The 12,022-nt window shown below is 41.1% G+C and overlaps 1 protein-coding gene across 2 annotated transcripts; it reads left to right on the top strand.

Annotated features, from left to right (window-relative positions):
• The first annotated feature begins 2,596 nt into the window (after positions 1-2,596).
• On the top strand, positions 2,597-12,022 carry Znf26 (zinc finger protein 26). 2 transcript variants are annotated; one of them, XM_051176376.1, is made up of 4 exons: positions 2,597-2,784; positions 5,742-5,868; positions 6,094-6,189; positions 10,456-12,022. In XM_051176376.1, the coding sequence occupies exons 1-4, from the start codon at positions 2,752-2,754 to the stop codon at positions 11,817-11,819; spliced, it is 1,620 nt and encodes a 539-aa protein (XP_051032333.1). In that variant the 5' UTR covers positions 2,597-2,751; the 3' UTR covers positions 11,820-12,022. The 2 variants fall into 2 exon arrangements, with proteins under 2 accessions (XP_051032333.1, XP_051032332.1); XM_051176375.1 differs by having other exon boundaries at positions 10,453-12,022.

Below are 12,022 nucleotides of genomic sequence, written 5' to 3'. Positions count from 1 at the left end.
AAACCCTGTCTCGAAAAAACCAAAGCAAACAAAATAAAAAAAAAAAAAAACCCAAAATGAAATAAAACTGAAAATGACAAACTCAGGATGTTAAACTAGGAAACTTCCCTTTCTCTATCTCCATCCCCTTTTATGATAACTGAGATTATAAATTGGCTCCAGAGGCAGAGGTACTGTGGGTGTGATTACAATCTGATAAAATAAAACTGAGAACCGATAGAGTTGTACAAGGAGTTTAGGACATATCTTTTACCATAAATGGGGTTTTTAATGAGATTACTAGAAAAGCATAGGTTTATAAATGGGGAAAGGAACCTAAGTAAATGTTGAATTGGAATTCTTGATATTCAGCTGGTGTGAGACTTCAACCCGACTCCAGGCTGAAGAGCTCCTTTCCTTTTTCACGTCCCCATAATTTCCCTTTCTATCCTGTCTCTTCATGAAACAGATGATTCACATTTCTATCTATTTGTTTATTAGCATGTGCATGTATGGTGAAGGGAATAGGGTGCCTGCCAGAGTGCATGTATGTTTAGCAGAAAATTTTGTGGAGTTGATTCTTTCTTCCTATCTGTGACAAACTCTGGTTCTGAGATAGAGCCCAATTCATCGGAAGGTCCTTCACCCATTGATCTGTCTCACTGGCATGAAGAAGATGATTTTTTTTTAAGTGAGAAGCTTTATTAGAACGGAAAGAATGGGGAAGAAAGAGGAAAGGGGTGAAGAGACACAGGGGCATGAGACAGAGAGGACAGAAGAGAAGAGGGAGACAGGAAAAGCCCTGTCTGCCCCAGGGGAACAGTGGGAAGAGTGGTGAATATTAAAAAACGTTTTTATTTTTAAATTTATTTGTTTATTTTTATGTGTATCAGTGTTCTGCCTGCATCTTTGTCTGTGAACCATGTGCATGCTTAGTGCCTGCAGAGGACAGGATCCCCCTGAGACAGCTGTGAGCTGCTGTAGGGTGCTGGGAATTAAACTTGGGTTCTCTTGAAGAGCACCCAAATTAGGTGATTTAAAGGAAGAATTCATCATTAACTTAAAAAAATAAGAAAAATAAGAAGTGGAGAGAGACTGGGCTGGAAATGAGCCCAGTTTTTTTTTTTTTTTTTTGACACAGGGTTTCTCTGTGTAACAGCCCTAGCTGATCTGGAACTAACTCTGTAGACCAGGCTGGCTTTGAACTCACATAGATCTGCCTGCCTCTGCCTCCTGAGTGCTAGGATCCAGCTCACATTCTGGTTCTTGAATACAATCCCAATGGAGAGGCCACAGAATTACAGAAAGCATCAGATGCCTCACTTCCTGAGATAGGACAAGAAGAAAAAGAAAGAAGGGAGGAAGAGGGGGAAGGGACAAAAAGAAGGAAGGGAAATGGAGGGAAGAGATTGTGGGGGGAGAAGGGAAGGGAGCAGAGAACCAAGGTTAAAGCTTGTAGCAAACCCTAATAACCTCAGTTTAACCCACAGGTTTACTGCGCACATATGCAAGAACACACACACACACACACACACACACACACACACACACACACACACACACACAAGGGGCTGGTAGAGGTAGGTCTCAGTGGTTAAGAAGGCTTGATGTCTTGATGTAATGGGTTTCTATACCCAAATTAGACATTTCAATACTGCCACTATTTCTAGCGTTCATCAGGAACCAAATATTTCTTTAATCTTGGACTTCTGCCTTCATAACTGTCATAAACGTTAGTTGTTTATGCAACAAGGGAAAACGTTCTCCTCAGACCTCTTTGGGGACAATGTTTCTATCAGAAATTCTCAAAAGTCTTGCTCACAGTGTTCTTTTGTACATCCATAGAGTAGTTAAGAGTCAGGATGAAAACGTTTTAAGACTGAAAACCTTAGATTGCACTCCTTTACATTATCTGCATACTTTGATTCATTTTAGACAGAGTTCACCTCCATGTGTTTTTGTTTATTTTTCTCCACATCCACAGTAGGTTTTCCTTTAATGAAGCTAGCTACTGTTGTTAATTTGATGCACTAATACTCACAACCCTAAGTCACCTAGTGAATTGCAAAGCATCCTGTCCTTCCCCCTAACCCCCAGGCTATGATGTTTTTGAATAGGACTGGGTCAGCTTCCCCGGGAATGGAGTTGACTGGGATCCAGCCTGTGGGAGGGGGGAACTAAACTCGTGTCCTTTGGAGGCGCAGCCAGAGCTCTTAAGCGCTGAGTCATCATCTTGAACTGTGTATTTTATCAAGTCTGTGCTCAGCGAAGCGGCCAAGTCCCTTTATTGGTCTTAGAGGCGTCTTCAGCGTGGGTTTTTTGTTTGTTTCTTTTGTATTTTTGAGACAGGATCTGCTTATGTAGTCTTGGCTGGCCTGAAGCTCACAGAAATCCTCCAGGTCCTGTCTCCCGATGAGTGCGGAGAGCCTGTGTGCAGCAGCCTCTCCGCTTCCTTTCGGGCGCATGTCCAGCGAGGGAATGACGGCTTCTCTGTGCGCCGCTCCCCTTCCCTCCCTCCTCCCTTCTCGCTCCCGAGTGTGCTTGTGGGGCCGCTTGGCTCGCGTCGGGGACCTGGGACTGGTGGTGGCGGCTGGCTTTGGAGCCCGCAGCCAGCCCGCTCCGTATCCGAACCCCGGCCCTGTACGGCCGGCGTGGCCGGAGCCTGGCTGTCCGGCGACTCTGCGCTTCAGAATTACCGAGAGACTAGAACTCTTCGTCCGACACCTGGAGTTCTTTCTGTTGATACGAGCCGGGAGGCCGTAGCTCGAAGCCATGACCGCCGAACCGCGGTCGGCTTCGTTCAGGGTACGTAGGGTCTTTTTTTTTTTTTTTAACAAACTGACTGGATACAGTCGGTGGTCGTCTTCACTCTTTAAGTCGTATCCAGAAACGCGCCTCGGTTTACTTGAACACTGTTGTCAGGTGCAGGTGGTCTGAAGGTAATTCTTGTGAATGAAGTCATTCTGCGTCTGACCTTATGCATACTCTTAGGAGCTCATTGGGTAAATTTGCCATGCCCCTTTTCGCTTGTTTTGAAAATGCATATTCATTTAATGCCTTTTGCCTGCCGAACCCTGAGCGGGTCCTTTCAACACGATGTTAAATTTTATGACTATTATTTTGAGACAGGGTTAGCATGGGACCATGACTGGCCTCAAACTCACAAAGCTCCACCTGCTACTGCCTTCCTAGTGCTGGGATTAAAGGTGTGCACCACCACTGCCTGGCTTCACATTCCTTTTGTATATTTGAGTTTCTGTATAGTTCTGACTTGAACTTTCTGTATAGGTGAGGTCACAGAGATTTTCCTGCCTCAGCCAAGTGCGGGGACTAAAGGTATGCAATGCCATGCTTGACTCTTAACAGGGTTCTAACCACATTTCTTGGGATTAGGATAGATTGCTGCTTCCTTGATGGGCACCAGATGAAGTAATTCATTATTACTCACATTATGCTAAATCAAAGTGACCTCCCTCCCACCCTTTTATGTACTAACCATAAGGTTTATGAGAATCTTATTACTCTCTACTGCTCTGGTTTGACTCCTTGGTTCTGAACTGTTTCCACTTACCTGGAAGAAGCCAGAGAGGTGAGGTAGAGCTCATGCATGCACCGAGCTACTGAATGGAATTAAATCTTATAATTTTGTCAGTGTTTGAATTTTGAAGTTATATATTTTGGAAAGCCAGTATATTAGTTACTTGATTTATTGCTATGACAAAATACCTGTCAAGAAGAAACTTGAGAAAGGAAGAGTTTGGGCTGGAGAGATGGCTCACAAGTTAAGAGCAGTGACTCCCCAATTCCCGGCAACCGCATGGTGGCTCACAGCCATCTGTAATGAGATCTGGTGCCCTCTGCTGGTGTGCATGCAGACATACATGTAGTCAGAGCTTGTTTTGGCTCACATTTTGTGGGTGTGGTCCATTATGGTGGCTTCCATGGTGGCAGGAACTTGAGTCAGCTGGTCATACATTACATTTGTGTTTAAAAAGCTCAGCTCAATTCCCCATTTTTATTCAGTCCAGGATTCTAACTTGTGGTTCCATCCATAGTTAAGGGAGTCTTCCTATCTCAACCTAATTGAAATAATTCTTCACAGCTAGGCCCAGAGGTTTGTGTCTTAAACTATTCTGGATTTTTGTCAATGACAATATAAACCAGCCAGGTAGCATAGTAGAGTATTAGCTGGTTCTCTATGCAGTTGGCAAGTTTTGGTGACCCAGGAATGGGGAACTGGGTGGCACTGTCAAAGCCTGGGCTTCTCTTATGTTAGTGGCTTTCATGTAAAATGGATTGCATATGAGATGCATTTAGTTTAGTTCCTCATTGTTACACTGTCATAAAACTATAATTGTCATGTGTAAGTTCTGATTATCAGTGTTCATTACTTAGTGTTTACTTGATATATATTTAATTTCTTTGTTTTTCCATCCCCCCTCTCCTTCCTTTCCTGTTTATCATAAGAGCCTTCCTCTGTTTCTGAGATGCCACAGTCCCTGAATATTCCAGATTCTGTTCGGTATTGTAAGTGATGTTTGCTGTATCGTAGTATAGTGGATATACATTTTTTTTTCTTCCATAATTGACAACACCTTTTTACCTTGTGTAAAAAGAGACATTTCTGAGTTTCTCTGTTGTCCCCTGCCAGGACCCATGCCCTGTATATCATGACTGCTGTTCTCATAGGCTTGGATTACTGGGGCAGGAAAGCCACACAGGATAGAGCCGAAGGCACAAAGCCCTCTTCTGTCTTACTCCAGTGTAGTCTGGGTTTCTGTACAGTCCAGTTACCTTCAGGTTCCTGAAGTAGGAGGCTGAACCCTTCAGTTTTTCACTGTGGCTTCCCCTCCTTGTTGCCAAGGGAACCTCATCCTGATCACCTCCTGAATTCTCTTTTCATCCCATTACTCTGGGTGAACCATTTAGATGACTCTCAGTGGAGCGGAGTCTTTGTGCTTACTGAGAATTGTTCTGTCCATTTGGTGCATTTGTGTATTTGTTTATGTGCTTGTTTCCCTCTACAAGACTGAAAACTTCTCAGTGACAGTTGTATTTTACTCACCCTGAGATCACAGAATCCCAAAGATTGCTTGGTACTTTTATTATTGGCTGAATGATTTTTTTATTTAAATTTTATTTTATGTGTTTAGATGTTTTGCTTACACATGTGTGTGTCTATGTACCATGTGTGTGCCTGGTGTTTACAGAGGCCTGAAGAGGGTGCTGGATCTCTCACAGCTGGAGTTGCAGACATTTGGGGATGCATCACTTGTTATTTGATTACTATGATACAAACTTCAGCAAGTGTTCTCTAATACTGAGCTATGTCTTCAGTGGTTAAGAGCACTGTCTGCTGTTCCAGAAGCCCCGGGTTCTATTCCCAGCAGCCACATGGCAGTGTACAAGACAAAACAAAACAAAAGACTTCAGGCCCAATTTTCTTTTTGTTTTTCTTTCTTTCTTCCTTTTTGGACAGGGTTTCTCTTTGTAGCTTTTGAGCTTTTGGAACTCACTCTGTAGACCATGCTAGCCTCAAACTCTCAGAGATCTACTTGCCTCTGCCTCCCAAGTGCTGGGATTAAAGGCATGTGTCACCAGTGCTCGACCATGGCCAATTTTCTACTCTTTTAAAAATTAGATGATGGATCTGGCACAAGAGACGATCTGGAGAGGAATAGGTTTTCTTTTTGAGTTTTCTGCATTCTCCCCATGCTACCTGCTGTGAGTACATCTACTTAACAGAGTGTGTATTCTTACAGGGGTTATTGTCATTTAAGGATGTGTCTGTGGAGCTATCTTGTGAAGAATGGCAGCTATTGGACTCTGCACAACAGCACCTATATAGAGAGGTGACTCTGGAGAACTACAGCAACCTGTTGTCAGTGGGTGAGTCCAACACCTATGTTTTACTCACCTGCAAGTCATAACCTCCATTTCTTTTCCTTTTGTTTACCTAACTGAGATCTCTGAAGTGACTGATGATTATGAATTTGAACTTTAAAGAGGTAAATGTTCTTGGTGAATATTTGGTCTTCTTTTTTAAAATTGTTCTTCTGTTTTGTAGTTTACTCTTAGCAGTTTTGGTCTGCATCCTTTGTGTTATATTAACAGGCTATCTTGGGTCCAAACCTGATTTAATCTTCAAGTTGGAGCAAGGAAAAGAACCATGGATAATAAATGCCAAAATGTCCACCCAGAGCTGTCCAGGTAGGTGATTAAGGACCAAGAAGATAGTAGGTATGGAAGTAAATTGGCTGTTCCTGAGGTGTTTGATTCTGTTATCGTGGTGTATCTAGAAACTCCTAAAAATTCTCAAAGTGATGCAGCTGACTCGGGATGAGATTATGAGTTTCTCGAGTCAAGCACTCAGTTCTCACCTAGAATGTTGGGTTCTCGTTCCCCTTTCAGCTCTGAGAAGTTGGTATGTTCCTTTTCCCTGAACTCTGTCCAGAGTCTGTCTTCTGAATTAGTCTCCTTCCTTTCAGTGGGCAATTGTGCCTTGAGAGAATTTCTTCCTCTCATTTAATGTAACTTTCGCTCCTCTTCTCCTTTTAAAACTTTCTCTTCTGCCTTTGACAGTTAAATTACTTAAGACTTTACTCATGGGCCAGTTGTGGTGGTGCATGCCAGTATGATTTGCTGAAGGAGGCAGAGGCAAAGAAGATCATGAGTTTGAGGCCAGACAGGCTATAAGAGCTAGTTTCAGAACAGCCTCCAAAGCCACAGAGAAACTCTGTTTTGAAAAACCAAAACTAACTAAATAAAAATAAACAAACAAATAAAAAACAAACCTTACCCATGGGTGCATATCTTTTCCTCATGCGTATCATTGAGTGACGCCTTCTCTTGCTGGTTATCTACTAAGGTTTACTCCCCAAGTTTAGTTATTCTTCTCTGTTTTGTAGTTATGGAAATGCTCTTTCATTCTGAAAATTTGTTTCTTCTTATTATTATAAAACTAAAATTCACATATTCCTCCCTTTTTCTCCTGCATTTGATCCTGGGTTTTATGTGTAGGAGAGTTGAGTTTTGTTTTTTGTGTTTTTGTTTTTTCCAGACTTCAATCTGGTATCATAAAAGGGGAAAGTCTTAGGACTAAAGTCACTATTTGTTCTAGTTTCATTCTGTTATGATAAAATACTGGCCAAAAACAGCTCTAGGAGGAAAGGGTTTATTTGGTTTACATTTCCAGGTCTCAGTCTATCGTTGAGCAAAACCAGGGCAGGAACTTCAATAAAAACTCAAAGCAGAATCCTTAAGAGACTGCTGCTTTCTGGCTTGCTCATAAGCTTTCTTGTATAGTCCAGAACCACATACCCAAGTAAAAGTACTGTCTACAGTGGGGTGGTCCTATCTTTATCAATTAATAATCAGAAAAAAACCTCATAGACATGCCCATAGACTAATAAGATAAAGGCAGTTTCTTAGTTTGAGGCTTCTCTTAGATGAGTCTGCACTGTGTCTTGCTAACAAGAGTAACCAGGATATCATTCTTCATGTTTTTCATTTTTGGTTGTTGTTGTTTTTTCGGAGGCTGTACTAGAACTTGCTCAGTAGAGCAGGCTGGCCTGGAACTCACAGAGATCCACCTGCCTCGGCCTCCTGAGTGCTGGGATTAAAGGCATATGCCACCAATACTAGGTTTTTTATTTTTTACTATGACTACTGTGGTTGCATAGCCAATCCTGTATCTTGAACTCTGTAAGCTTCTTTTGTATTTGTATCTTTTACTTTGTGACTATTTCCACTATTTCTGTTTCTGTTGGTATTTTGTTCTTTGAAGATTATCTTCTTTTTTTTTTTAATTTTTTTTTTGTTTTTTTTTTAAATGTGCATTGGCCTTTTTCCTGATGTATGTCTGTGTGAGGGTGTCAGATCTTGGCATTACAGGCAGTTGTGAGTTGCCATGTGGGTATTGGTAATTGAACCAGGGTTCCTCTAGAAGAGTAGTCAGTGCTCTTAACCACTGAGCCATCTTTCCAGCCCCTGAAGATTATCTTGTAACACTTGTCTTCTTTTGTCATCCAGTCTAAAACAGTATTACTGCATACCTAGTTAACATTCTTAACCATATCTGGGAGCTCTTGGCTTCTTTTTTTACTGTTGCACTAAATTTGTTTTTGAAACCATTTTATAATGAGTCTGAGAAAATACACTGGTATTTTAATTATCTGATGCAATCTAAGTAAAATAGTAAGAGTGTATAGCCTCAAATGACCAGTTGTCTGCATAGAGCAGTTCTATGTAGTGACTTCTTCAGAACTTTGCTGATATCAAAAGTAGGCTTCCACCTGGCACCCTCTTATTGTCCTAGAAAATGTTATTTTCCCTTATACTTTCAGCGGCTTAGCAGGATCCCCAGTATCAGATACCACATACAGACATGGCAGGAAGTTCTGAATCAAGTCATTTTTCTTTCTTTTTAGTTTTATTTTTTTTTAGAATAGATTTATTTTATAATTTTATGTGGATGATTATTTTTGCTTGCATGATATTTTGCCTGCATGTTTATATGTATATGCATAATGTGCATGCCTGGTGCCTGAGTAGATCACAAGAGAGCATTGGATTTCTTGGGATTGTAATTACAGATGGTTATGAGCCACCATGTGGGCACTGGGAATGGAACTTGGATCCTATGCAAGAGCAAAAATTTCTCTTAATCATTGAACCATCTCTTGAGCCCTACTATTTATTTTTGAGACGATATTTTGCTGTATAGCCATGGCTAGCCTGGAACTTGCTCTGTAGACCAAGTTAGTCTCAAACTCAAAAAATCCTCTTGCATGCTGGGATTAAAGGTAAATGATACCTCTCATGGCTTCTTTTTATTTTATGTATGTGGGAATCTTGCCTGTTTGCGTACCATGTGCATGCAGTGCCTTTAGAGGTCAGAAGAGGACATTGGATTACCTGAAAGTAGAGTTAACAGTCACTTACTGCCATGTAGGTGCTGGGAATGAATCATGAATCTGGGTTCTCTGTAAGAGCAGCAAGTGTTTTTTTTTTTTTTTTTTTTTTTTTTTCCCAAGACATGGTTTCTTTGTGGGTTTGGAGCCTGTCCTGGAATTATCTCTGTAGACCAGCCTGGCCTCAAACTCACAGATACCGCCTGCCTCTGCCTCCCATTTGCTGGGATTAAAGTTGTGTACCACCAACACCCAGCATGCAGCAAGTATTCTAAGCTATTGAGCCATCTCTCCAGCTCCAACTCATTTTTCTTTTTGCAAGCTCCCATTCGGTGGTTTATAGTTCTTTTGAAACCAGAAATCTGCCCATACATTCATTTCCTGTCTTCCTCCCTCCCTCCTATCCACCCTCTGTCCCTCTCTCTTTTCCTCTCTCTTTTAGTTCTCATGTGGTCAAGAATTCTAGCACTCCTATCTCTACCCCTCGAGTGGTGGGATTACAGGCTTGTGCCACCATGCCCAATTTTGGATTTTAAAAAAAAATTTACATATACTATTCAAACCTGCCATGGTAAAAGGGTAGATTGGCTCCTATGGTGGTGGCCATGCCTTCCTGACCGGACCATTTAAATAGGAGAAGGATGAATATCTTTTTCTATTCAGGACTGCTGTGCAGAGGTTGGGGGACATAGGTTTGGGGTAGACTTTTGGATATTAAGGATAGAGTGCCTTTTCATCTGCATGTGTTCAAAACTACTCTTGTTGATATGAAATATGAGCACATCCTTTAGTCAGTACATATTTTGGGGCCATGATTTAGATTCAAGTCCAGGATCTCTTTGGATATTTGTGGTACCATCTGACATGTATGGGTAAAGCTCTGAATATAGTTAAGGGATAAGATATCTGTTCTAGGCATACCAAGGATTGTAAAAGGAGCTAGAATTTCTTTTTTTGCCTTTTGAGACAGAGCCCAACTATGTAGCCTTTGTTGGCTTAGAGCTTCCTATGTAGAACATGTTAAGATACTCCTACCTTTACCTCTAGAGTACTGGAATTAGGTTTGTGATTCAGTGTATAGCTATTTACTTCTATCACCTCCATGCTTTGCTCATATTTCTTTTGAAACAATGTCATAGGCCCTTACCAAAGGGAAGAGATCCCCCACCCCATGTTGTACTGTTGGTGTAAACCAGGCCTTCATGTTCCCTAAATGAGTCCTACCCATGTGCCTCAGCCCCTGCATGCTTTTTCAGATCTCTTTAATTCTATATCAGAATTAAAAATCAGAACTATTTTTTTTTTAATTTTTTAAAATTTTATTTAATTTTATATAACAGTCCAATTAAATGAAAACAAACATTTATACATAATATTTGGGAATTTGGGCGTCGTTCTTTCCAAACTACTTCCTGCTGGTAAGGGGTGCTGTCTTGGGGGATTCGAAGAAGATTCAGATATCCTGGCTGTAGTCTGTAGGGCTGTTTTGTCCAGCTGCTTTGAATGTAGGATCAGCTTGTACTCAAATCAGAACTATTTTGTTTTGTTTTTTTCTTCCTAGAAGACTGGAAGGAATGGTGCCAGAAAAATCAAGATGAGAATGTTCTGAGAAGCTATACATGTAATGTGTTTGGAAAACTTTTTATGAACAAAACATATGTTTCTTCAAGGCAGAGACTCCATAAGCATACCACGCATGGAACACATGTGGTAGAAAACTTGAGCTCAAGCAGAATTTCTGTAAGAAAGAATCCTGATCGATTTCATAGTTATAAAGAATCTTATTTCTTTAAGCATCAAAGACATCGTAGCTTGGAAAAAAACTGTATATGTAATGAATGTGGGAAAGCTTTTCGTTGTAAATCACAGCTTGTTGTACATTTCAGAATTCATACAGGGGAGAGACCGTACAAGTGCACAAAATGTGAACGAGCCTTCAGTGCCAAGTCAAACCTTAATGCTCATCAGAGAGTTCACACAGGAGAAAAGCCCTACTTATGTAGTGAATGTGGTAAAGTTTTTTCTTTTAGGTCGCAGCTCATTGTACACCAAGAAGTTCACACAGGAGAGAAGCCCTTTTGTTGCAGTGAATGTGGGAAATCCTATAGTTGGAAATCTCAGCTTATTTTACACCAGAGAAGTCACACAGGAGTAAAACCTTATGAGTGCAATGAATGTGGAAAAGCATTTAGTTTGAAGTCCCCATTCATTGTCCATCAGAGAACTCACACAGAAGTGAAACCACATAAATGCAATGAATGTGGGAAGGCATTTAGAAGTAAGTTCTACCTCCTTGTTCACACCAGAATGCACACTGGGGAGAAACCTTATCAATGCAGTGATTGTGGGAAAACTTTCAATGTGAAAACACAATTCATTGTACACCAGGGAGTCCACACTGGAAAAAATACTTATGAGTGCAGTCAGTGTGGCAAAGCCTTTGGCCGGAAGGAGCGGCTCACAGCTCATTTGCGAGCTCATGCAGGGGAGAAACCCTATGGTTGCAGTGAGTGTGGAAAGTCTTTCAGCAGCAAGTCATATCTTGTTATACACAGGAGAACTCACACAGGAGAAAGACCCTATGAATGTAGCATATGTGAGCGAGCCTTCTATGGAAAATCACAGTTGATTATACACCAGAGAACTCATTCAACAGAGAAGCCTTATGAATGCAACGAGTGTGAAAAAGCTTATTCCAGGAAGGCATCCCTTCAGATACACCAGAAAATTCATTCTGGAGAGAAACCTTTTAAGTGTAATGAGTGTGAGAAAGCTTTCACTCAGAAGTCCTCTCTAAGTGAACATCAGAGAGTTCATACACGAGAGAAACCCTGGAAATGCTCTGAATGTGGGAAATCTTTTTGTTGGAATTCAGGACTTCGTATACATCGGAAAACTCACAAGACAGACATCCAAGTGATAAAGTGAATTATAGACTCTGTTCACAGGTGCTGCTGGTATACCAGAGAGCCCAGGTTATATTCCAGACATAATCTATTGGAGAATAGTCATATATGTAATGAGGCTGCAAAAACTTTCACAAGTTGGTTATATAAATCTTAGCTGAGAAGAGAAAAGTTGAAAGAATGAAGAATAATAAACATACCAAGTGTGCTTGGTTCTGTCATGGA

The sequence above is a fragment of the Phodopus roborovskii genome, unplaced genomic scaffold, assembly GCF_943737965.1.
Source record: "Phodopus roborovskii unplaced genomic scaffold, PHOROB, whole genome shotgun sequence".
NCBI lineage: Eukaryota > Metazoa > Chordata > Mammalia > Rodentia > Cricetidae > Phodopus > Phodopus roborovskii.
Note: the sequence above shows the minus strand (reverse complement) of the source record. Positions and strands in the feature narration are given on the sequence as shown.

Bases quoted from the DNA above. Each gene is read 5' to 3' on its own strand.
- Znf26 (XM_051176375.1), top strand. From the start codon at position 2,752: ATGACCGCCGAACCGCGGTCGGCTTCGTTCAGG. The intron at 5,869-6,093 runs GTGAGTCCAACA...TTATATTAACAG, and splicing joins CAGCAACCTGTTGTCAGTGG to GCTATCTTGGGTCCAAACCT. The intron at 6,190-10,452 runs GTAGGTGATTAA...TTTTCTTCCTAG, and splicing joins GTCCACCCAGAGCTGTCCAG to AAGACTGGAAGGAATGGTGC.